The sequence below is a fragment of the Sphaeramia orbicularis genome, chromosome 18 (genome assembly GCF_902148855.1).
Source record: "Sphaeramia orbicularis chromosome 18, fSphaOr1.1, whole genome shotgun sequence".
In the NCBI taxonomy this organism is placed as follows: domain Eukaryota; kingdom Metazoa; phylum Chordata; class Actinopteri; order Kurtiformes; family Apogonidae; genus Sphaeramia; species Sphaeramia orbicularis.
This window is the reverse complement of record NC_043974.1, coordinates 32,283,872-32,311,301: the sequence shown is the minus strand read 5'-3', so window position 1 is coordinate 32,311,301 and position 27,430 is coordinate 32,283,872. Positions and strand designations below refer to the sequence as shown.

The 27,430-nt window shown below is 37.5% G+C and overlaps 1 protein-coding gene and 1 non-coding gene across 3 annotated transcripts; both read left to right on the top strand.

The window, feature by feature from the left end:
• Nucleotides 1-2,967: 2,967 nt before the first annotated feature.
• On the top strand, nt 2,968-3,055 carry trnar-ucu (transfer RNA arginine (anticodon UCU)). The gene is given in 2 exon segments: nt 2,968-3,004; nt 3,020-3,055. It is a non-coding gene; the product is annotated as a tRNA-Arg (tRNA).
• A 402-nt stretch (nt 3,056-3,457) lies between these two features.
• On the top strand, nt 3,458-26,986 carry LOC115438693 (oxysterol-binding protein 1-like). Of its 2 annotated transcripts, XM_030162473.1 has the most exons (17): nt 3,458-3,821; nt 4,454-4,626; nt 6,425-6,633; nt 8,424-8,592; nt 8,728-8,839; nt 9,318-9,501; nt 12,172-12,289; nt 12,549-12,606; nt 12,797-12,958; nt 14,828-15,073; nt 17,424-17,544; nt 17,790-17,893; nt 20,977-21,072; nt 22,625-22,812; nt 23,673-23,908; nt 24,036-24,074; nt 25,429-26,986. In XM_030162473.1, the coding sequence occupies exons 2-17, from the start codon at nt 4,490-4,492 to the stop codon at nt 25,569-25,571; spliced, it is 2,322 nt and encodes a 773-aa protein (XP_030018333.1). In that variant the 5' UTR covers nt 3,458-3,821; nt 4,454-4,489; the 3' UTR covers nt 25,572-26,986. The 2 variants fall into 2 exon arrangements, with proteins under 2 accessions (XP_030018333.1, XP_030018334.1); XM_030162474.1 differs by lacking the exon at nt 24,036-24,074.
• The last annotated feature ends 444 nt before the right edge of the window (nt 26,987-27,430 follow it).

Below are 27,430 nucleotides of genomic sequence, written 5' to 3'. Positions count from 1 at the left end.
TATACTGCATAAAACTGGATCACATATTATTTGATTTTTTCATCCTGGCATATGTCAATGATTAACTCCAACATTGGTTAATTTGCATTATTAATTTTGGCGCTAGGTCAAATGTTCAAAAATACTAGCATCTGTCACCAAGTATGTGTAAAATGCGCACCTATAAATCAAACTATTAAATATTATATATTGATTTATTTTTCTGCGCTAATGTGATTTTATTTTTGTAAATCAAGGTCAGCCCTAATCATACATATCAAATGGAAGAAATTGTGCGTTTTAGGCACACTTGGGAGACAGATGCTAGTCTTGTAATTTTCTTTTGTTTACAATGTGCAAACTTTAGTTGGTGGCCAGAATTTTAAAGATCATGCAAAAATGAACAACTTTTGAGTTCTAACCTTATTTAAATTGTGAAAAATAATAGGAAGTTTTTAAAAACGAAGTGCAAAGTGTGCCTAAAAGGCGCACCCAGATACCGGATGGTTAATTCAAGAGGAAAATATGGAATACAGTGGTGGCAAAAATTATTATAACAGCCAACAGATCAGAAAATATATGACCTTTTTGCCTCTAAAACATGATTTACGTTACTTCTTATTTCTTATTTATTTATATAAATATTTATATAAATGCCATTTTTTTCTTTTTTTTTTCTTTTATATATTTCATTTTGGTTTTGGTTTTTCTGTCTTTTCTCTCAGTGATTGCTTGTTATATGCTGCTGCTGTTAAGTGTGAAATTTCTCTATGGAGGGATAAATTAAGTATTATCTTATCTTATCTTATCTTATCTTATCTTATCTTATCTTATCTTATCTTATCTTATCTTATCTTATCTTATCTTATCTCAGTGTTTTTCAACCTTGGGGTCAGGACCCCACATGGGGTCGCCTGGAATTCAAACAGGATTGCCTGAAATTTCTAGTAATTGATGAAAAAAACAAAACAAAACAAAACAAAACAAAACAAAACAAAACAAATCAAAACAAAAAAAGGTACTAAAAATATGGTGAGTTGAAAGAGGCAATGCCAATACATAAAAGACATGACAAACTCTGAAGCCGAAACTGAAGCACTGCGGTACTGTTTATCTGTCAAATGTTTATTGTGGTCAATTTCAGATGCTGCAGCTCTTTCATAATTCATAGTTTGACTTATCGTTTGTTCAGTGTTAATTTACAGGATTGTAAATCCAAGCTGGACTGACTGTACATATCCTGACCTTGGAAAATAAAATTCTCACTTTGTGCAGTAATCTACACCTGGCTTTTCTGCCTCCGTCCATAATAATATACATTATATAGCCTAAATGTCATCTAAAATTAAAGTTTATTTGCAACATGGTGTAGCACACCGTTATATGATCAAAAACAAGTTAATTTTAGCAAAAAAATGTATCCGTTTTGAATGTCTGGGGTCGCCAGAAATTTGTGATGTTAAAATGGGGTCACAAGCCAAAAAAGGTTGGGAACCAGTGACTTTTCTTATCTTATCTCACCTCATCTCATCTCGTCTCATCTCATCTCATCTCATCTTCACTCTTTATTAATAGCCCCATGAAAGGCGATTCAATTTGCAGCAGTGTTATCATATGTGTCACACTTAACAATCAAAAAGGACATAAAACACATAAAAACTACACACTATAAACCCACAATATGAGCATTGCATGAACAGCAAATTAAAATACACAAAATACAAGCATGGCCAGCAACATGGGTACTAAAAACAAGTGGGTAATAGATAATCTTAGCTAAGGAGAAGTGTTCTGTTTTAGTGGCTGAAAATGACCTAAATCTCCTTTTGGTGGTTGTATTTTGTGGATTATAGAGCATAATATGACTTTGAAGATATTTCATTCATTTTAAAAACCTGATTCTCACCAAAAAATAGTAAATACAGAGGATAATATCATAATAAATGGTAATCAATCAATTAGAGAGGGTTAAGAGAGACAGACAACTTTACAAAAACTAGTTCTAGTGCTGCAGGATTTGATGAAAAAGTCATGGTGTCATTATTGTGGTTGCGATTTAAGTTTGCTTTGCTGTTTTTTTCTTCTGCAGCTCAAACACATTATAATATCATCTGACACTGCAAGACTCTGAGTAATCATTGCAGTAAAATAAGTTGTGGCTTGTGATTTATGACTAATGTGGATCAAGTAGTGTAATAAGGAATGAGGGGTCATTTGTAGGAACTGCAGTACAATCTTTAAAACTCATTGACCTTGTGGAATTCAAAACTATTCAAATAATGTAGAAAGCAAAGAATAACTTACTGCCGGGCAATATTCAAGAAATGTTTTGTGAAAGAGAGGGAGGCTATGATTTAAGGGGAAAGTTAAATTTAAAGATTCATAAAGTACGTACTACGTTAAAAAGTTTCGGTATCACCATCTGTGGAGTAAAATTGTGGAACAAATTGTGTGTGGACATAAAACAAATATCAAACATAATTCAGTTTAAAAAAAGATACTAAAAAATGATTCTTGAGAGGTGCAATATTTAATAATGACAATGAGGCCTGTTTGTTTATGGATGATGTTGTACTGATAAATATGCTGTAATTATTGAAGAAAATGGTTGAATTGTTGAGTCTGTTTGTTTGACTGTACTGCCATGATCGTATTGTGGGGTGTAATTCAGTTACTGCATTATGGATTTGTTGTGGTTTGATGCTAAAATAAGGAAAATAGTATTGTTTGATTCTTGTATTAAGTTAGTGATAAAGATGTAAAAGCATTTAAATGTTTTATTTTGTTTTGGGTTTTTTGTTTCTTTGCATGTTCGAATCAAATCAAATCAAATCAAATCAAATCAAATCAAATCAAATCAAATCAAATCAAATCAAATCAAATCAAATCAAATCAAATCAAATCAAATCAAATCCCACACATACACATACTAGTAGTCTATCATCTTCTACTGTAGAAAAACTAACAACCCTAAGAAGTGCAACAGGTGGCTCCGTGGCGCAATGGATAGCGCATTGGACTTCTAGGCATGGATGTAGTAATTCAAAGGTTGTGGGTTCGAGTCCCACCGGAGTCGCACTTTTGCTCCTTTGTTTTTCCCGTCTGAGCATAGTTAGCATTTCCAGTCGTACATCACCACCTTATACTTCTATGAGTTAACAAGAATCCATCTACAAGTGTACCATATAATGTGATTCAATGTCTTCACGGTCTCGCGTTAGCATTATGCGGCTAGCTAGCATTAGTGCCTGACTGTTGACTTCCGATTAGCCGCATTATCAAAAATACGTGAATTAAAAAATAATGTTGGTTCATCTGTCTACGTCACAATTCTGCTTACGTATATGCATATAAGAAAGTATTAATGTAAAATATGATGTTTAAAAAAATGTTTTCTTTCTAAGATAGTTATTTTACTTTGAAATCCACTTCCGCCTGGTTAAGCTAGCTAGCTTGACGCAGCTAAAGGGAAAACAAAGTGGCTAACTCCGTTTCCAGCCGAAACCAAGGGCTGATGCACCCGGGTGTAACCAAGAGGCTAAGGTTAGGCTAGTTAGACCAGATGTAGCTAGTTAGCTTTAGATTCTTGGCGTACGCAGCTTTAGAATGAACACCGTGCACACGACTATTGAGGAATACTAATGAAACGACTCGGCGTGACGTTATTTTACCATCGCTGTTTTGTTGTCGTGAACGTTTCGTGTTTATTTGTTTTCACTCTTAGCGGTCCCGTTTTGGTCAGTTAGCTGGTTAGCCACCTCAGCTAGCGTATGGGTGTCAAAGTTAGCCGTGACTTCACCGGGTGTCTGATTGCCTGATCTCAACATTTTGGACACGTCAAGGTAAACATGTAACGTTAGCCTTTAGCGAGTTTGAAGGCTAGCCAGTAAGACGGATTGAGTGCCTACGTATTGTGCTTCCACCTCGGAACATATATGCAAATGTCAGCTACTAAACTTCAGTAATGTCATTCTTTACTTTAGCTCCTGTTCAGACTATGGGCTACAATTTACATCATTCCAATGTAGCCTAACAGAAGCTAACGCTGGCTAGCTCCTGCTGTCAAGCTGTCATTTTAACATAAGTTATTATTAGTCCTCTGTCATTATCATCGAGTTAAGTTTATTTGTCGTCGGGACAACTCACCTTTATACTGAAATCTTACTAGAACCACATTTAGAAAAAATAATTAGCATTTCACTTCACAGTTTCTGGTAAATTTGGATGAAGAGTATTCACATTAAGTGTTATTCACTCATAATCTCAGTGTCTCATTTATGCATGGTTAATGTAAGGTAATAACAGTTTTTAATAATTGTGTCAGCAGTGAGTTCTATTGATCCCATAGTTAACCTTTGACCTCTTGGAGTTCACTGAAAGATCCATGTCAGTCTCTATCAGTGAACCATGATAGTGTCCTGTAAGGTTCTGAGAATGACTTGCAACATTTCTACTTTAATATTTATTTCCGAAGGTTCCTCAAATCTGTGTGTTGATTTTGGGGGCTGTGATGTCGGAGCCCAAGACCCCCACTCCAACCCCTGCTGGTGACACATACAAAGGATGGGTATTCAAGTGGACAAATTACATCAAGGGATATCAGAGGAGGTGGTTTGTCCTGAGCAATGGGTTGTTGTCGTACTACAGGTATGCTCTCCTGCCAAACTCAGACCACTGATGACGGAAGCTTTTATCTATAGAAAACCCACAATATTGATCTGAGTAAATATTGTCTTAACACTTAACTAGTCACTAATTACAATGAGCCTTATCTCATCTATTCCTCTGTGTCTGTGTTCATATTCAAGTTGAGGATAAGCTCTGACTTGATATGCGATTGCTGATAAAACTGATTTGAAAGTAGACTGCGATATGATTATTCTCTGATGAGTATGTTGAGGTTGACATGACTAAAAGCATCTTTACGTGGGTCATTTCCTTTTTTGCTGAGCATTAGATTCAGGGTTTTGTTCAGAACTGTAAAAAGTATCAAGTTCATTATCCAAAAATCTGAGTACCTTAAAAGCTGATTTGATTATAGTGTTAGTGTTACTTTTATGAAGCTGCTTTAATATCACTCTTGCATCTAAGTATGTTTTCTGGAACACTGCACTCATCATGAGGCAACAAAACTACAAAATGAGTCAAATTTGGAATTGGAGCTGCATGATTTGATGAAAATGTTGTGGTGTAATTATTGTGGACAATAGTGTTAATTGTGATTTCAATCTGCTTGATTGCTGTTTTGTTTTCTATTACTGATCATTTAGAATTGTGTGTTTTCTGTGGCTCAAACGAAATGTTGTTGCTTTCATTTTCCATGTTTTAATAGAGCACCTCTCTGCTCAGTGAAAATATGACCGTAGCAAAGAGGTCATGTTTACTTTTTTTCACTTGCTCATTGGCATCCATTTTAGTTGGTCGACAGCGGCTAGTCATGTCAGCCTACACTGCACACACTCCTGATCATTTCTTTATGAAAAGTTTAGATAGTTTGCGGAATACACAAAAGCAGATGATAATTATGATGAAGGAAAATATAATCATAAATATTATACTTTATTTCTGTTGTCCAGCTCTAAATTTCATCAGGTACAATGTCACTTTTAAATATTTTTGGGATGCAAGTTATATTCATCATACTGTAACCACATAACAGAACAAACATGAAAGCACTAATCAATCAATCAAATTTTATTTATATAGCGCCAAATGATAACAAAAGTTATCTCGTTACACTTTACATGTAGAGCTGGTCGAAACCAGACTCTTAAGCACAAATACGTTTGTTGCCTTCTGCAAGAAAACCCATAAATTAGGAACTTTAATTTGGAAAGCATTAGGGTGACCTGGGAGGTTGGAGAAACATAAAGCTGCTGTGAAAAGCCACCAGCAAAACAATCATCCATCTATTAGTTTATTCAGATTGGGAGTAAGTTCAGTATGGAGGTGTAATTTTAATTCATAATGGTCTCTAAAACTGTTAATTTGTTTTAACCTGCAGAAACCCTGTACATTGTAATGCTTTTCACATGTTATTAACTAATCTCAGTATAGTTTTCATGTGGTTGAAAGTTTGATTGATGTATCAAAGTTGAGGTGCTAGCTCTCAAATAACAGACGACCAACTAATATTTGTAAATTAGTCAAGAAGTGTGTAGTTACAAGTATATTGTTTTATGTAATTTAACTTCTTGATGGTGTAGTGTTAGCATTTTATGGTTAGCTAGCATTAGCACCAGTGGATGAATGTTGGGTGGTTGTAAATTGTGTATGGAGGTGTAATTATAATTCATAATGCTCTCTGAAAAGTGTTAAAATTCACTTGTTTTAACGTGCAGAAACCCTGTACATTGTAATAGCACACATATTTACTTTTGTTTGTTCTATCAGGAGACTTGCCTTCCTTCCAAAGTTTATCTCCAGTAATGCTTCTGATTGGCAGGACTCAGGCGGAGATGGGCCACACATGCAGGGGCACCATCAACCTGGCTACGGCGACCATCACTGTGGATGACGCCTGCAACTTTGTCATCTCCAATGGGGGAGCACAGACGTATCACCTTAAAGCCAGCTGTGAAGTGGAACGCCAACGCTGGATCACGGCTCTAGAGCTGGCCAAAGCCAAAGCAGCCCGCATGCAGGCTGAGTCAGGTACAATATAATGAATATTCCTGCTGTGAAGTCTGTCTTGCTGTTTTTAAATACATTTACTCTTTCATACAATCGCTGTCTTAAGTAATCAGCCCAGTGAAAGGTAGATTATTGGGCAGGTAACAAATCATTTAGTTTATTCATAACAGCCAGAACCATGAATACAAATTGCACTTTATGCACAGGGAGTCTTGGATGTTCAGTGTTAATTTCAACACAGTCCTATTAAAATTAGGCAACTGTTGAGGCTTAGAATCTGCAGAAGAAGGATGACATTTAGCTCAGAGTACGACAGGGTGATAATCGTCATTGATGATTTAGGATTTTAATAGATTTTTTTTTCTTCTCTCCACGTGAGCTCAAAACAAAGCATGAATCAGAAAGTGTCGTCTTTACCAAAACAATATGCTGCATTACGACTAGAACAACATTCAGAATTAATATACAGTATAAGAAGCAGACAGGTTGCATCTTGAATTTTGTTGAGGAAAAAAAGTCTCACATGGAATGATCTCAGTTTTGTAATTTAGATTTTTTTCCACAATCTTCAGAAATTACTTTGATGTGTTGCCCAGCTCTACAACAGAGGGACAAACATTACAAAATCATGACAATAAACAATATTTGGTGTTATACATGAGGGCAGAGGTCTTGATCTGCTTTTAGTTCAGAGGCCACGTGCAGTCCAATGTGATCTCAAATGGGTCAGACCAGTAAAATATTAGCATAATAACATATCAATAATTGCAACCCTGAACTTTTCACAGTGTTTTAGAGTGAAAAAATTTAAACTACATGATGAAATGTTTACATTTAAAAACTGTCCTTTAAAAAATATGAATGACATGAACAACCTGAAATTTCTTGAGAGAAGTAAGTGAAATTTTAACAGTATTATGCCTCAGTTTATCATTTACACTTGTGCATTACAACTTATAGGTCACAATAGATCTACAAATACACAAAACATTTAGTAACAGGCAGAATATTGGTAAAATTGCCTTTCTCTTAAGACATTTCATATTGTTCATATGTCTTCAGGTTATTCACATTTTTGTGAAAGGATAGTTTGTATGTGTACAGTTTCATGTTATGGTACTTTTTTTTACACTAAAACAAAGACAAAAATTTGGAGTTGACATTATTTATAGGTTATTATGAACAGTATTTTCCTGGTTTGACCCACTTTAGAACATACTGGTCTGAATGTGGATCCTGAACTAAAATGATTTTAACATCTTTGATGGTTGATGTCTTCAGTGTAATTCTTGCATTTCACAAATTCATCCCACAGGCTGGATTGGACCCTTTGGTGGGCTGATTTTGGCCCACCGGCCAATCTATTTGACACTCCTGCATTAGAGTTTGCAAGGTCACATGAATTTTTTCAACATAATCCATGATATTAACTGGAAGGTCAAGGTGAGCTGGTATGGAAGTACTCTTCATTTATACATTGACTTTTCTAGAACATTTTTAAAATGAAGAAGCTGAGAAATTGGCAGATCCTATAAACAGGGTTTGTATGGGTGCTTGAAATCTTTGAAAATGTTTGAATTTCAATGTTGTGTTTTCAAGGTTTGGAAAGTGCTTGAATTTTAAAAATTTAAAAAAAAAATAGGGGTATATGTATTCCTGTAGATTTTACCCCAGTGATAAGGTGCTGTGCTGGAAATATTTGAAAATTACTCTTAGAAGTGCTTGAAAAGTGCTTGAATTTGATCTTGAAGAATATGTATCAACCCTGTATTAAAAAAAAATGTATGTTTTTTTTAATCTTCTGTCAACAGATGACTCTGGGGACGACTTCTCTCCAACATCCAACCCGGTGGTGCCTGGACAAGGCGGTGGGTCACAGAATTCAGAAGTCCAGTCGGCTCTCCGAACATTAGGCAGCAAAGTGGAAGATCTGAGCACCTGCAATGACCTGATCTCAAAGCACGGCTCTGCTCTCCAGAGGTCAGGATGTCACTTCCTATCAGTCTGCTTTGCTCTTCACCTGTCTGCTGCCATTGTATTAAACCTGTCAGACCCAAACCTGCCTCATGCAAACTCAAAATGTAAACTTACTACTGATGTTGATGCACCTTTCAGGTCATTATCAGAACTTGACAGCTTACGCCTGACTGGAGAGGCGGGGGATAAGATCCGTCAGGTGACAGAGAGGGCCACACTATTCCGCATCACCTCCAATGCAATGATTAATGTAAGTGCCTTGTTTACAAACTACAACACATCACTGAGAATCTTGTCAGTATCTTAGATTAATCTTGTAGTTTCCTTTGAACTGAGCAAACAATCCCTGCTGTCAGTGTCCTGTGCAGAGCAGAGTCCCTTGTTGAGAAATTGCTCGCTAATAGAATAGAATAAAATAGAAAAGTCTTTATTATTACACAGGTTGTGCAACAAAATTGCAGGTGGTCCCTGCCAGTGACAGCACACTATACTTATAGTATACAACACAGTAAAATATAGTAGATATTAGTACTAGATAAGGTAGTGTGCAATAAAAAATATGTGCAAAAGTGGACACTAAATATCGTAATATGAAATAGAGATATAACACGGTAAAAATACAAGATCTAAAAGTAAAGAAGTAGACTGTAAGTATAGAAAGTATGCATAAAGTAACAGTGTAAACATGTGCTAGTCATGAGTTTCTGGATGGGTTTTTGTTTCCTCAGGCATGCCGAGACTTCCTCACATTGGCCCAGGCCCACAGTAAAAGATGGCAGAAGGCGCTCCAGGCAGAACGAGAGCAGCGCGTGAGGCTGGAGGAGACGCTGGAGCAGCTCGCCAAGCAGCACAACCACCTGGAGAGGGCGTTCCGGGGCGCGGCACAGGCCAACGCCACCACAGACAATAAAAGTACAACACCGACCCACCTTCAGCCACACTATGTACAAAGAACGGCCTCAGGATTCATGAAATCCCGGACGTTTCTTACTGATGTTGCAGTTACAGGCTCAAAAAATGAAAACCAAACGTAGAATCTCCTACCTTAGTCACAGCTGATTTGATTAGTTGCAGATTGATCCATAAATCACTTAGAGTTTGATGTTTAGTTCCAAAAGATTACATTTTTATGTTTTTCCCTCAAATTAATTAATTAGTTCTTGATTTCTTTTAATGTAAATTAAATAATTGATTTGGTGACTATCTAAAATTTCAGCCCTCTGGATTTTTGGGAGTCTGTGTGACATCAGTCCAATATGTAATGATAATCAATATTGAATTTGCTTAATATTTCTTTTCCTCTTATAATCCTTGAGTACATACAAGTTTTTTTTTTTCATATCACCTCAGTCCAATGAAAATGGAAGAACCCTACTGAGAGTTCTCCATCACATTTTTCATCATTTATGACACTTAATCACAGTTTGAGTCCCTTCACTTTTGTTCAGCTTATTGTTCCTTAATCAACTGCTTGTCAGAGCTAAAGCAGTGGCTAAATGATAACAGCCTCTAGCTGAACTCCAGCAAAACAGAGACCCTCATCATTGCCCTGGATAGTGCAATCCCAGGGATCAAACATCACCTTGGAGACCTGAGTTCCTCAGTAAAGACCAAACTGAGGAATCTGGGTGTCATCTTTGACCAGGACATGTCTTTAGAATTCTACTCCAAACACCTAGTTAAAAACTGTTTCTTCCAACTACGCAACATCTCCAAACTCAGATCTATGGTGTCCATCAATGAGCTCTAGATGATCATTCACGCTTTTGTGTCTTCTCGCTTAGACTACTGCAACAGCCTGTTTACATGCTTAAACAAGAAGGAGCTGGCCCGTCTACAGTTTGTCCAGAACTCTGCTGCCAGGCTTTTGACCCGCACAAACAGGAGAACCCACATCACTCCCATTCTTAAATCTCTCCACTGGCTCCCAGTTCTATATCGTTTTCATTTCAAAATTCTTGTGCTAACTTTCCGGGCTCTACATGGCCAGGCCCCTGCATACATTGCTTCCCTGATCCAGCCCTACAGCTCAACTCGTAGCTTGAGGTCTTCAGGACAGCACCTGCTGATGGTTCCATGGACCTGTTTTAGCACACGCGGTGACAGGTCTTTTAAAGCTGTGGCACCACGTCTATGGAATGACCTGCCTCTACACCTACGGTCCATGGACTCTGTAGAGAGTTTTAAAAAACACCTCAAAACCCTCCTGTTCAAAAAGGCTTTTTTGTCTCCCACCTGACCCAGGGCCATCACAGACTGACTACACTCTATGTATTCATCATAAAGTCCTCCATGTGCGCCCCCCCCTCTCCCCCAGTCTCTCTATATCTCTAACGCTCTCTCTTTTCTCCTCCTTTACTCTCTCTCTTTAACCCCAACTGGTCAAGGCAGACAGCCATCCTTCAGGAGTCTGGGTCTGCTTGAGGTTTCTGCCCGTTAAAGGGAAGTTTTTCCTCACCACTGTCACCAATCACAAGTGTTTGCTCCTGAAGGACTCTGTTGGGTCTCTGTAAACTTGATTTGATTTTGATTTGAATTGATTTGATTTGATTTGAATTGATAAAGCACTTTGTGACTCTGTCTGTGAAAAGTGCTCTATAAATAAAATTTACTTACTTACTTACTTACTTACTTATTAGCCTTATATCATATTTGCTATGGGAATATTTTCAGGTCATGAAAAAGTGTTAGAGTAAAGTTGTGCAGATGTCACAATTTGTCCAAAAACATGACCGCCATAGAAATGTGGTTGAAATACTTCTGTGAATGGATGTTACACACTCCTTTGATGTCTTATGTGATTGACAGCTGGAGATAGAGGACCAGTCACAGATAACTACACACATATCTTCAACCTCTTACTGTACGGAATAGGATCAGTCCTTTGTTCGTCAACTTGTGCAACATAATGGGTTGAATCCCTTGTCTGTTTACTTTTACCAAACAGTAGGCACTCTGGAACCACTAAGGCCCGCCCTATTCCAGTTTAATGTAGAGGTATGAGGAGAGACAGGACAGAAATACTGTAAAATGAATGTAGAATATGTAAATATTGTGTACTTAGTAAATATTCATATAATATAATGGTCATTTACATACATCTAATGAGTATTATGTAATATGAAGTCATTATTGAGTCCCATTTTAGACATTTGGTGAAAATAGAATGACAGAAAATATTTATTCTCAAAAGACAGTATTACAAAATGTCATTTTAGACACATTTTCTACACTTACCTCTTATTTTATTCATATAGTACATTTTGTTAAACCTATTTCAACACCAACACACTTCTTCCACATGAGTGAGGGTGTGTTGTCTGACTTCAAACTTAAAGCATTTGGGCTGAATGATCTCTTTTTTTTGCAGTGCTCGAGGGTAAAAACAGGCCTCACTTTACATAAAGCTGAGATTGTCCTGACCATTTTAATATAAATCACTTGGGTTTTGTGTTAGAAAGTATGTAAAAAAACCAACAAAAATACCCATAGAGCTCTGAGGGTTAACTGTCATGAAAAGATGCTAAATCTAAATTGTAGAGTTAACATCATGAAGCTGATTTAATGTTCGACTGTTTTAAGGTTCTACTGGGCCAGGAAAAGGCGAAGCAAGTGACGAAGATGACGACAATGAGTTTTTCGATGCCATGGAGGAAGCGCCGGAGTTCATCACCGTACCTGCAGATCCTCAGTTTCACAAGTTAGTGCTGTTAATTATGGTCATATACAAATAGGGAAGGAACACTGAAAAGTATATTGGTGCAATAGTTTATCTGTTAGTCATTGTTCCGCATTTTTGTTTCGATGTCATTGATCTTCAGTCAAGGATTGAGTTTATTCCTCATACTTGTACTGGCTGTTTTTACACCATTTCCTTTTAGGCTTTTAGTTTCGTTATCTTAACAGCAAAAACTTGTGCACGATCCTTTTAATTAACTTAATTTTATATCCTGTTTTAGACGATCAAGCAGCAACGTCAGTGGTTTCAACAGTGAAATGTGCCCTGATGATCAGTCGGTGGGTTTAAGCATTTTTTTTATTATTAAACATAAATAAAATAAACTGTTCTTTTCCAACAGTGTTCAGTTATTCTGTCAGATAAAATCTTTTAGGGAAAAATTGTAACTGTGTGATTCTGAATATTCTGTTACAAAGGTTTTCAGTTTTTCTTTTATAGCTTATATTGACACTGTTTTCTGTTTTGTAGCTAAATGAGGAGCCTCTAGCAATGAACCAGGAGTCCCCATCAGAGCTGGTTCCCTTAAAAAAGAGGAGGACTCGCATCCCAGACAAACCCAACTACTCTCTAAACCTTTGGAGCATCATGAAGAACTGCATTGGCAAAGAGCTGTCCAAGATTCCAATGCCTGTGAGTCTTTTTGTTCCCAGTGTGACTGACACAAAGTCGAACCAGTTTCACCTCCTGTTTGGCAACTCTTCATGTGTCAGTGTGTTTGTAATGAAAACTTAACACTTAAGTCAATTTGGCGCTGTGACGCTCGTGCGCTTTGTGAGTTGACTCACAACACAGGTCATCTCCATGTCTGCGATACCAGGCTGACGGCATTCTCTGAAAACCACTGATGACAGGAATAAACCCACTTAGAAACCAGTTGTTATCAATATGCATGACTTCAATCAAAGAATATGGAATTATTTTGAGTCATTTACATTTACTTTAGTCTCCCTTTTACAACTTTGATTTCAGATACATTTTAGTTTGCCTTTTCGTGGTGAGTTAATTTGAGCTTTTCAGGTCAACAATATTTACAAAACTCTGGATTTTTAAAGGGTCTATATATAGTATTTACATTATATTAGATAGAGCTGTATTGATCCCTAGGAGGATCCATTGGGAAATTAAGGTTCCAGTAGCAGTACAGCATTGAATGTACACATATAAGAAATACTATAAGACAAAAGGGAAAAGAAAAAAGTAATAACAATGACTAGAGAAACAGGAGTGAAAAATAGCCAACTGCACATTAGAAGCATTAGTAGTGATAAGTAATAAAGTAGTAATAATAATAAATATCACAGATAAATAAGTAATTATGTTGTAATATTATATGCATAATATATGTGCGTGTATGTGTGTGTGTGTGTGTATATATATATCTATATCTATCTATCTATCTATCTATCTATCTATCTATCTATATCTATATATATATATATATATATATATATATGAATTTATAACAACAGAAATAATAACAACTATAATAAAGTGATAATAGTAGTAGCCCTAACAATGATATATAAGTAAATAGTATAAGTATGCAGTAAAATAATAATAACACAAGTATTATTATTATTATTATTATTATAAAACCTAAATTAACAACAGACATTTTACACTTATTTGAGCTTTTCAGGTCTGAAGAGAAAACCTTAAAAAGAAGCTTGAAATGAATGCATGAATTAAAACAATATTTCCAAAACTTTATTTTTTAAAGGGTCGATAAGTAGTATTTCTACATTTAAATACTGAAAAAAGTCCTTGAATTGTCACTATAGCATTTAGAATAAAGACCTGTGGAGTTCTGTCAAAGATGCCAATGTATTGGATTGTACAGACATTTCTATTAGTGGGTCGGGAGATTTATGATGCCACTAGAGGGAGGTGTGAAGATGTGAAGTGAAGACACTGTTATTTTGAGCAACTGTCAAAATAAGCGTCTGTGAGTTTTAGTCTGAAGAAGAAAACTTGATGATTCCATAATATAGATGTGTGGAAACAATGAGCTTTAGACTTTATTCAGTGACTGATACAGTCTGTGGATACATGGGGTTGGTTCGTTGGTGGTTTTGGTCCTAACTGTGTGATGGTACATGACTTCCCTCTTCTGGTAAGAGTTTGGAACATCAGTACTGCATAGAACCCATTTAAAGAACTTGAATTGCAGAGTCGTTTGATTCACCATGAACTATTAACATTGAGGGAAATTGAAGTTGATTTTTCTGGCAGTTCTGTTTCAATCTGTGTCCACGTTTATTGTGTTTTTTTCCCCCTTTTTCTCCTGCTATTGTTAAATGTGATAACTCTTAGATGATTCTAGACACATGCATGTATGTCTAATATTTTCTCATTTATTGTCATGAACTGGTTTATTTTATAGGCCTTAATTAAGAAGTGAATCACGCTCTACTGCTCATTATCAGCCTCATACAGTAAGTTATTATCCTTCATTAAGAACAATAAAACACACTCGGATCCTTGTCTTTTGTCCTTTAGGTTAACTTCAATGAGCCTATTTCAATGCTGCAGCGGTTGTCGGAGGATCTGGAGTACCATGAGCTGCTGGATAAGGCAGCCAAGTGCCAGAGTTCTTTGGAGCAGATGTGTTACGTGGCCGCCTTCTCCGTGTCCTCGTACTCCACCACCGTCCACCGCACAGGGAAGCCCTTCAACCCGCTGCTCGGCGAAACATACGAGCTCGACCGCAGGAGAGAGAGCGGATACCGATCCCTATGTGAGCAGGTGAGACCACGAGAAAATGAAAGCATCCCACAGCAAATATGAGGAAGGATACAGTCAGTAAAAGCCCACACACCCAGAAGTTTAAGATCTCTAACTTCCCTTTTGTGTCTTTTCTGTGCAGATAATAAGCCCTCATCAACTCTGAAATGCCTTTTGCTTCCTGATCAGATTAGTTTAGATGTTAACACAAAAAAACAACTGCTTACTCATGATAAAATCATTTTCTTCCGTATCCGTCCGTGAATCAGATGTGTATATATAGATACTCAAGTAAAGCACAGATACCTGAAAGCTTTATTTAAGAACGGTTTTTGTACGTTGGTCGTTATTGCAGAAAATGCATTTGTTTTATTTATTACTTTACTCGGTAGGGACAGTGCACATTAATGGTACCAGAAAACATCGCAATTAAACACATTAAAAAGTTAAAAGCTAAAAAAAAAAAAAAAAAAAATTAGTGTGAGATACTCCCTGGTAAAATGTCCAAATAAAAGAGGATACACAAGCAAAGGTGTTAGAAAGATGGGCAGTGATGACTGGGAGTACAGTTGGTGTCGGCTGCTGCCTTATCGGTACAGACAGCTGCCTGTCAGCCAGCTGAGCCCATTAAAGACAAGAAAAAAAAAAAAAAAAAAGCTAAAAACGATCACAAGACTGGTTTGGTTTTCACCACTGTTTTGGAAGTGGGATGTATGGAACGTTTTCTTATTTAGTGGTAAACTGTCCCAGTATTTAGAAAAATGTATCAAAAGGTTGTATTTTGTACCAGCTAATCATACACAGGGATGAGCTCAAGTTTATCTAAAAATGCTCACTGTCAAAGCAATCACATCAACTGACAGCACATAGACAAAGACCAGAACAGCCATCTCAAATACTGTCTTGGATTCCCGTAAATCATGGTAAATGTCTGATATTTACAAAATTAAATTAGTTTTTGGTTATGGGATAACACTTTGCACCAATATATCAGACATAACATCCTGTGGTCAAACGACGTCATTTTATGACAGCCACACTGAGTAAAAAATTTGTTTTATGGTCACGTTAATGATGTAAAACAGAAATCTTCTTAAAAATGTTAAAATATAAAGTTTAAAAACAAAAAAACAAACAAACAAAAAAAATCTCCAGGTTCCTTTTTAACCTTTCAGTATTCGGGTTTATATTATGGACACTTTGCACTTCATTTTATAAAAGATCATATTATTTTTCACAATTTGTTTTAGGTCAGGATTCAAAAGTTGTTCATTTTAGCATGATTTTTAAAAGTCTGACCCAGTCACTAAAATCACTTACACTGGCACTCTTCTCCGAGGTGAGTAAAAAATTTGCATTGACACAATTTAGCATTTAACATTTGACCTAACACAAAAAATAGTAATGCGTATTAACCAGTGTTGCTGTAAATCATTGACATTTGCCAGGCTGCAAAAAAAAAAAAAGAAAAAAAAAAAGGCAGTCTCATTTTTATGTCATCCATTGGGGAAAAAAAGGTTGTTTTTGTGGGTTTTTTTGCATTTAAAAGGTTAAAAATATGACACTTATTGAGTATTTGGTATTTTTGTTTATGGCTCAAGCTGATGAAAGAAAAAAAGAAGGAAAAAAACTTTGAAAAAAATTGTGACATTACCACGGTGCTGCTCAGATTCCGTGCTTTTTGTGGCATAGAAGGGCCTCTGTGGGCGGGATACCCTAGGGTTATTAATGATTAAGTAGATTTAAAAGGATGCTTAGAGGACAGAAAAGAAATTGCAGAAAATATGCAGAAGGCCAGCTGAAGGGTACAGAAAGAGAATGAAACTGGTTTGTATTCCTGAGGCAAAAGGAAGTTTATCAAACGTACGAGGGCCGTTCAATAAGTTCATGGCCTCACCCAGAACAGAACAACACAGACTGATAATTTATATTTTATTTTTCAACATAATCTCCATTTACAGCAATGCACTTGGTCCATCGATGTTCAAGCATCACTATCCCATCACGAAAGAATGTAACATCCTGTATTATAACAACCAGTATATCTGGGTGAGGCCATGAACTTATTGAACAGCCCTCGTAATCCAATAGATATTGCTTTGAAGCAGTAAGACAAGTCTTTGTAGATGGTCAATAGAGGGCAGTGTTGGTGCATTTGTAGATGAATATGAGTTATATAATTAGATTTCAGATTTAGCACAGGGATTCTCATGCTTTGTGGTCTAATTATCCTGAGAGGACTGTGTTCTTATCAGCATGTGTGAATCATCGTTGTATAAGAGCGCCACACCTGCATGACAGCGGCATTCAGAACAAATACCTCCATGGATTTTTCTCTATAAATTTAAACCACCATATTGTCTTCTTCCAGGTGAGCCACCACCCTCCTGCAGCAGCGCATCACGTGATCTCTGATCGCGGTTGGACTCTGAGGCAGGAAATCACAGTCGCTAGCAAGTTCAGGGGAAAATATCTCTCCATCATGCCTTTAGGTACGAGGTGTACACATTTAGAACAGCATTTCCTCCAGGTTTAATTCTGATGTGGGTTCTGGGTGTGATTCAGAACATATCCATCGCCACAATACAGAGTACAAACCATTGACCAGTTTGAAGGATTAGTGAGTAAAGTCAGAGGAATGTATTGGTTACACCTTAAGAGACAATTGTCCTGCTGTGACTGCTGAACAGTTAACATATCTGTTTGTTTAACACGCTTTTGATTTGCTCTTTTGCAGGGACAATTCATGCAATCTTTGAAAAGAGCAACAATCACTACACATGGAAGAAAGTAACCACAACGGTGCACAACATCATTGTGGGAAAACTGTGGATCGATCAGGTAAAGCCGACTGTGAGCTCAGACGCCTAAATTACACTTCTGCAGCTGTTTAGCCTTATTTAGTATTAAATATACAGGGTGGGGAAGCAAAATTTACAATATTTTGAGGCAGGGATTGAAAGACAGTGTATGACCAATTAGTTTATTGAAAATCATGAGAATTTATTTGCCACAAGAAAATTTATATAATAGAAAATGTTTTTATTCTATGTGTCCTCCTTCTTTCTCAATAACTGCCTTCACACGCTTCCTGAAACTTGTGCAAGTGTTCCTCAAATATTCGGGTGACAACTTCTCCCATTCTTCTCTAATAGTATCTTCCAGACTTTCTCGTAATAGTTTTGCTCATAGTCATTCTCTTCTTTCCATTATAAACAGTCTTTAGGGACACTCCAACTATTTTTGAAATCTCCTTTGGTGTGACGAGTGCATTCAGCAAATCACACACTCTTTGACGTTTGCTTTCCTGATTACTCATATGGGCAAAAGTTTCTGAAAAGGTATGGATAATAGAGTTAGGTATGATTATGACATCAATATATGTTTGGTTTGAAAACAATTGATGTAGTGCCTGGTGAGAAAAAACAACTAAATGTTCATTGTAAATTTTGCTTCCCCACCCTGTAAAGATCAGATTAATTGGAAATGTGAAACTATAAATAAACTTGTAACTAACTTTATCTCCTTTGCACTTCTCATTAATATAGTTCAAAGAGATTTCACGCATTAGATCTTAGATCAGGGGTGCCCAACCCTGGTTCTCAAGAGCTACTATTCTGCATGTTTTAGATGTTTCCCTCTTCCAGCACACCTGACGGTCGTCATCAAGATTCTGCAGTGTTTGATGTTAGGCTTATCATTTGAATCAGGTGTGTTGGAAGAGGGATACATCTAAAACATGCAGAGATTTTCACCAATATTTCTCATCCTCGCTAGGAATTGTCTTTAAAAAAAAAAAAAAAAAAATCCCTTTGCTACTATAGCTCCCTTATCTGGGTTTGTTTCTGCTGTGACACAAACACCATGAACTTCTTCAGACTTGTAAACAAGCACATGTGATCAGTCATTTTACAGATGTTTATGCAATTCACAAAAGGAATCCTTTAGAAAATAAGGCAATGAAAATAAGAACATAAGCCTTTTTTTAGGGGGGGTAAGCCATATAGTCGTCAAATAGTAAATATGTACACTACCAGTCAAAAGTTTGGACTCACCTTCTCATTTAAATGACGTAATGGACCGCAGATGGCCAACAAGTGCATCAGCATCACTGGGAACTCCTTCAAGACTTTTGGAAAACATTTCAGGTGACTACTTCATGAAGCTTATCGAGAGAATGCCAAGAATGTGCAAAGCAGTAATAAAAACAAAATGTGGCTGTTTTGAAGAATCTAAAATATAAAACATGTTTTGAGTTATGTCACATTTTTTAACTACATAATTCTATATGTTCATTCATAGTTTTAATGCCTTCAGTGAGAATCTACAATGTAAATAGTCATGAAAATAAAGAAAAAACAGGTGTGTCCAAACTTTTGACTGGTGGTGTTGGACATCTCTGTTATGAGGGACCTAGAAAAGACACTATCTGAGGTCTTAAAAAGTTTCAAAAAACTATGAAAGGTATTGCTAGGCCATACAAATATGTTTCTTCTTGCCCTGTAACTTTCAGATTCAGTCCGATTATGAAACTCTAGAATTCAGAGAATCTGGCATGAACATACTCAAACATTCTCATGAAACTGACACAAATGACTCACAAATACACCTTTAGAAAAGAGGAAAAGCTCATTTTACATGTGTTGTGGTTATAGTATGGTTCACAGTGTCATAAAAAAGCTTGGCTGTCATAGTTCTCATTCAGACCCGTACTTAAAAGTGTGGTCATGCAGTATGCACCAAATTAGTACAAAATTTACTTCATCAATGGAAAGATTTCCTAAATATTGTAAGAATAAAATTCCACAAATATGCAAAAATGTGTACTTTTAATCACATAATCAAAAGCCAAGCCTGCACAGCACCTAAGCCAAAACACACCTACACCATATCATTTTAGACTATTTATTTATTTATTTATTTATTTATTTATTACCATCTTTGTTTACAGAAAGTGACAAAGATGGTGTGGAGAGTAGTTAAACAACACCCAAAAACCTTAAAAAGACACTGAAGACCGTCATCAGACATGGGAAAAGTAATTAACTCTCTGCAGTGAATTTGGTTAAAAGTTTTTTCTGATTGGGTGCACACTTGAAGTCGTCTGCATAGATGTACATTTCCTAATGGACACAAACTTGCCACTGGTTTAAAGCTTTGATAAAACATCAAATATTCAGTTTAGTTAGGTCAATAAAAACCTGACAAAGCTACTTTATCCACCACTTTAATTATGTTTACATGCACAAAATATTCAGTTTTTTCCCCATATTCCAAAAAAGACAATATCCCTAGTCGACTAATTTCCATTGTAATTCCCATTTGCTGCAAGTGTGTTCCAACACTCAGCTTTCTTCAGCACATAGCCCCGCCCCAAAGAATTCCATGGAATCTAAAAAATGCTACCCTGCTTCTAGGGACTTTTTTCAGGCAAAGTTTGAAGTCGAGGGAAAGTGTTTTTAGTCAGGTAATTTTGGTGGAAACAAGCAGAGGTTTTTCAGAATCCTGGGTAAAGTTGAAGGTTAGCAGTAGAAAAGGGGGGCTATTATCTGTATTTACTAATAACGTCTCCTGAGCAGAAATGATGACTTTCCTTTACCCAGGTGACTACATCGCAACATGAAACCTGCAAATAAGTTGTATATTCCAAATGTGTTATACAAGTGTCCAAAGAACGCTGAATAAAACAGATTGATATCAGCATATCCTGCATGTTTTAGTCTGAAAAAGTTCAGATAGAGGTCTAATTCAGAAGAAACATTCATATTCAGATGCAGAAATATTGTAAATCGAGTAGCAACCAGAATTAAATAGATGTATCAGTGTCTTCTAACCGGAAATACTGATGTGCTGGAGAGAATGCATTAAAGTGTTAACCACTTGTGACAGAACATTTCTCTGATTCTGTATTTTCATCTCCCCAGTCTGGAGAGATCGATGTAGTGAACCACACCACCGGAGACCGATGCCATCTGAAGTTCGCCCCCTACAGCTACTTCTCCAGAGACGTGGCTAGGAAGGTGGGAACGCTGTGTGGATTATTTAGACAGAATCTCATCTTAGTGTTTGTTTTCTTACTCCTGTGAGCTTTAATGGAAGAGTTCTATCATCAGGTCACAGGATGGGAATCGAATCGAGGTTCCCACAAGCTCAGTTTTCTTGATATCATTAGTCTGTTTACTCAGCGATTCCAATTATTGGTTCCATGACGTCATCACATGAGATGCGTCATCAAGTCATTTCCGTATTTTAGTTCTGAATCCTCTAAAGTATGTTTTTAATTTACAAGTAAAGACGACACTAGGACTGGAGCTTCCATTACCACAAAGGGTTAAATGCCTCCAACATCCACAAATGGGTAACCACAGTATCCAGTTAAACTGTGTCAATGGAACATCTTTGATTGGCTGCTTAGGGAAGGGGCGGTGACTCTGGAGGCGGAGCCTAGAGCAAGGCGTCCTCTGTCACAGCCACTGACTCCTCCGGGTTCTGTCAATACCCAGTAATGTTAGTGTTATTCCCGTGTCAACCTGCTGTACTATTGTTCATAAGATATTCCTGTTAGTCCCACAAGGGGAAATTCCAAGTTTACAGCAGCAATGAATAATTCATGAGTAATCTTTAAATCCTAGAATTACATTTAGACAACCAGGCTCAGAGGCTGCAACTGGTGGATCTCACACTCCACCTGTAGAACCCTTTATGAGGTTTGTTCCAACTGAATGTACAATACATACATGTTAATACATAGTTGATATTAAAGGGTTGATGCAAACAAAGCCATTTGTATTATAGTTTATTCCCTGATCCAATTAGAATCGATACAAGAATCAGACCGATATGTGATATCAATAATGGACCTGGTGTTAATCCCACAAACATAATAAACTGTAAACGTAATAAAAATTTCCATCTTTTAATGTAATAATCCCACAAATGTAATAAGTTTCTCATGAACTTAATAATTATTACCTTTGTGGGGATTTCTTACATTTCTGGGACGGTAAAAATCTTCAGTTTCCAAAATTGTGATAACTTCTCACAAATGTAATAAGTTACTACATCACATACATTGCAGTCATGTATGCATGAATATTTATTCATCTTTCTTTTTCTTCCCATTTATTCTTATTTTTTGGATACTGGCCTTTTTAGAATGATCAAATGTTGCAGTTACACCACAGGGTACTAATTCCAGATTAATAGATGTTTAGTTACAAGTACAAGTAGAGGAACAAAACAGAATGGGTAAAAATGTTATAAAGATTTTATAAAAGCTTCAGTATGAACTGGATGTTATTTATTCTCATTAAGTATAATAGAAGCCTATGAACCCTGTAAATAAAATGTCTGGATATGATTATGATAACAATATAGCGCGTAGGAGCACACTGTCGAAAATGAGGTATTACATTTGTGGTAGGTGACTGTTATTGCATTTGTGGGATTATTACATTAAAAACTGCAATTTTTTATTACGTTTGCGGTTTATTACATTTGTGGGAGTTATTACGTTTGTGGGGTTAAACACCAGGAATCACTAAATTCTTATCAACTCCCTACACCCTGCAGGTGACAGGTGTGGTGATGGACAAGGACGGGAAAGCCCACTACGTTCTGTCTGGGACATGGGATGAGAAGATGGAGTTCTCCAGGGTGATGCAGAGCAGCCGTGGAGGAGAGAACGGCACCGAAGGCAAACAGAAGACGGTTTATCAAACCCTCAAAGCCAGAGAAGTGTGGAGGAGGAACCCGCTCCCGTATGTTCTTATCAGTTTGGCTACGCATGTTCTAAGTCTGATTCTGAGTTCCTTCCATTCTTTGATCAGAATCGGATACAGATCTGATCTTTTTCAGTGTGACCTCAGTCTGAGGACTTAGATGTGACGGTCACATTAGTGTTTCATCACAACTCTGCTCTGGAGGTTGTCACTCACCTCCTGTGATGTAACATATCATTGGCTTCATAGCATAATTGCCCAAGAAATATTTTTGGCCAAATTGTGATATCTACATAAGGATATACATGAATGCAGGATTAAAATGGATCTAAATCATAAAATACAGATGAAGAGCATTTACTACACAATGAATAGTCAGAAAAATCTGCATATTTCAGCTTAAAAATAGTTTTTGATGCACAGCTTATTTTTGTTGTGGAGTATTTTGACAGTTTGTATTTGTATTAGTGCTAAAAAAAGAATGACGGACACAAAAAAATGTAAATATTTTTCTTGTTCATTGTTACCAAAGAAAAAACAACACAACTAAATTCTTTTCAGTTATATCATACCATGATGGAACAGAGCACAAGAACATGTGGGTTCTGAGAGTGGAACAATACTCGACACAGTTCATTGACTCAAGACTGACTCTTAATGCAACATACCACAGATGCATGGAGTGTCCAGACTTTTTTCATACACTGTATCAGTCATATCGGCACCTACTAATGACAGTGTGCAACATCCCATTCACATGCTGTTTCAGACTCTTAAGACGCCTTATGAAGCCAGTTGTAAATGTATTATTAAATCTTTGCTTTTATTTGCTTAAATTTTTGCTGCACAGAAAAGCACAGTGAGTTTTAATGGTGTTTCTCATCTGTGCCCGTCCACAGTGAGGGAGCAGAGACCATGTACTACTTCACTGCCTTGGCGCTGTCCCTGAATGAGCAGGAGGAGGGGGTGGCGCCCACCGACAGCCGGCGCCGTCCGGACCAACGGCTGATGGAGGACGGCCGCTGGGAAGAGGCCAATGCTGAAAAGCAACGGCTGGAGGAGAAACAGCGTAGCGCCCGGCGTGAGAGGGAGAGGGAGGCGGCCAACCAGCGCACGGCCAGCCAATCAGAAGAAGGTGAGCATGAACAATATCCTTCAGCTTCCACTTTTCTCCTGCTGATTTCCTCTCTGCTTTGAATGGGGAAAATCTTGATTATAAGGGATGAAAAATCGTGTCTGTGGTCCCTTTTCTCTCCCAAAAGCTGTCGATGAGGACTCTATTACTGATTCATCCTTAAAATGCAAGTATTTCTCTTTTTGTCTTTTCATTTTCACTCTCCTTACCTTCATTTCTGTTCCTCTAATCTTGTCAGAAGGTCATTCTACTTGTTTGGTGTGAACTGCTGTCTCACAAGAAAAAGATACAGATACACAAATAGATTAAGCATAGATGGATGAATGGGTGGATAGAACACACTGTGTTGTTCCCTTGGGCAGAGCCCTCAGGAAATTGAGGTTCCAGTAGCAGCACAACACCGAATGTACACATATAAGAAATATTACTATTAAAATTATTAAAAGAGGAATTACAGTAACTATAAAAACAGTAGCGACAAACAGGCCATTGCACATTAGAAAGCACTTGTAGAATTAAAGCCATACCATATGATGTGGCATTTTTACACTTTTCGTTTTGTCATCTTCAAACGCTCCTAATAAGCGTGTGTCAAACTAAAATGTAAAAGAAATCCACCAGGTTTTGGAACTAAAAATGTTTAATACTCATACATTGCTCATATTTCTGATAAAATTCTGACCAATCATTTTATTCAGTCCGAATGAAATAATTGGCCAAGCGTGGCTGAGCCTCCTGTCAATCATCCATTACGGCCGTCCAGCATCCGATCCATTATCGCCGTCCTCGCATCCGATATGTGTACCTCTGAATCTGACGCTTCACTCGGGCTGCTCCTCCTGTCGCTGACCACAGTCTACTGTCTAGTGTGTGTATGGATAGAACTGAAATGCACATGTGGAAGGGAAAAAGCGGATTTATTAACAGAAACAACAACTAAGGGGAACAAACAGGAGTCTGATGAATGAAGGATGGAGATAAAAGTCCAGACGTCTGGTGAACTGGACTAAACAGGTCTGCATAAAGCTCAGCTTTTATGACCGTGGGACTCATACAGGTACATGTACATGGTGTCATACAATGTAGGATTATGTAGGATGATAAATGTATGGACTATGAAACCTCAAATGTCCACGGAAAATTCGCAGAGGCTGTGCGTTCATAGTGCACGCGCTCATTGCCTGGGCACCTCATCGCCCAGATGATGAGAAGACACTGACCCAGCGCTGCACAGACCAGACCCTTAAATACAGGGTCTACTGATGAAACAGGGGTCGCGGGCCTGCGACAGGTGGATGATGTGTCTGATTGAGGACTGAGGGAGGGGTCCGCGGACACGCCAAAGCGGACCCGACCTCCACCTCTACCTCCACCTCCACTCCGATGGGTCAATATGGTTTTCAGATGTTTTTTTTGTTCATTTTATGTGATGGCAGTTTGCACCTTTTCAGTAGAATGACCCGTATACACTGTCGTCTTAGAGTGTCTCAGCTCACTGTCATATGTTCTCTCTCCTGTAGACGCACCTCATGACACCTACAAGGCGCTTTGGTTTGAGCGCTGCGAGGACCCGATAACAGGTGAACAGGTTCACATCTACCGGGGAGGATACTGGGAGGCCAAGGAGCGTGGCAGCTGGGAGGGCTGCGCTGACATATTCTGACCTCGGCATCGTACTGCTAAGTGCCCAGACGAGCCTCGATCCATCTGAGCTGCTCCGCCCACCGCCACAGACGGCCATTACAAAGCCCCACCCCCTTGACTTGGATGCCTGCCTCCCTCCAGTGACTCTCTGTTCTAGGAGATCTTCAGGACGGGCTGATCCACGGGGGGAACAGGGCTTTCCCTCCTGGCCTTTCCTCATCATTTTGGTTCTTATGAGTCTCAGCATCCTCTTCCTCCTCCTCCTCTTCCTCCCCTTTAGCTGTCAAACTCTAATGCTGTAGTGCTTCGACTCCAAACGGGACGAGCACAAAAACGAGGAGGACCAAACAGGCAATGCTTCCAAACCTCTCATCCTTTAGTCTCTGAGGGGTTCCATGTCTCCTCCTCTGTTGTGAGATCATGTAGTGTTCCTGTTGTCGCTCACAGCATCCCATGCTTCGGTAAAACTCTAAAAAAAAATGGGTAAGACCTGGTTAATATATAGTACATTTATATATCTAAATATATGATTAAACTAATTTCATTCAAATGTCAACTGGTGGCCTTCAAGACCTTAGCGAATATTTCCTGTTTCTCTCTGATTTAGTGTCTTAATGTGATGATGTGAAGGTTCTAGTGTGTATGACTGCATATCTGTTCTTCCAAACAAACTAAAAAAAAGGTTACTCACAAACTCGTTGACCCTTGAATTTACGCCTCTTAGATACCATCTTTTTCATTTAGGACTCGACTCATGGTTAAAACACTTATCCCTTCACCTTCGAAAGGAGCAAGTCAAGTATCAGAGGGAAAAAATATAAAAAAAACCCTCTCGCATTAGTGCAGTTTTAGTCACTAACTATTATTAAAATCACCCTTTTACACTGTATGTGGAGCCATTTGACATAACGTTGTCAATTGTTTTTGTTTTTTTTGTTTTTTTATTAAATGGGGATACTCGGTGCGATGTTGTGTCGAGCATAACACAAACAATTGAGCAAACACAACAGAAGTAAATGTCACACCACAGTGTATTTGAGTTCATACATATGCAAGTACATTTTGACACCAAAAACATGGATTATAGTGTGTGTGTGAGTGTGTGTGTGTGTGTGTGTGTGTGTGTGTTGAATAATTATGTTTGTAAGTGTACTTAAAAATGAAGAATAAAGAAACAAAGATTTTAAAAGCAGTGCAAATAACTATGATTTTATAAATGTATAGAAATTCACATTATAGTACTGATAACTGTACGGTATGTAGGGTTTTTCTTGTACTTTTCTTTTGATTCCTCATAGTAATGGGGGAGGCCTGTCTTCATTTTCAGAAAAAAGGGAGTTTCCATACTGACTTATAAAAGAGACATGACATTGTGCAGTATTTTGTATTAAAGAAAAAAAAATCTGTAATAAACAAATGCTGTGATGTCAATTGGATACTGTAGCTTTTTATACGCTTCTTGATCTGCCTCCGATGTTTTCAGTATTAAAGCGTTTGCACCACTGAAAGGCAAGTACTTTAGGACAGCACAGCGGCGGAAAAGTCAATCAGTCGTGTGCGTACTTGCAGCATCTCAGTTATTTATTATCGGCTTTCTGACAAAGTTGATTCTAATCAATGGTGTGATGAGGGAAGAGTTTCTAGGTCACAAGCTGAAAGTGAGAAACCCTGATGAAGCTCAGTTCAAATGTCTATTTTAATACACACTATTTTATGTACAGTTGGAATCATTTTATTTTAAGATGCATTCCTTTTTTTATTCCTATTTAATCGCCTTTGACCAGCTGTAATTATTACAAACTACAGTCCCAGTCACACTTTGTCACAATCATTTCATGAGAAATGATTTTGGGCAACAGTGTACATATATGTATTCAA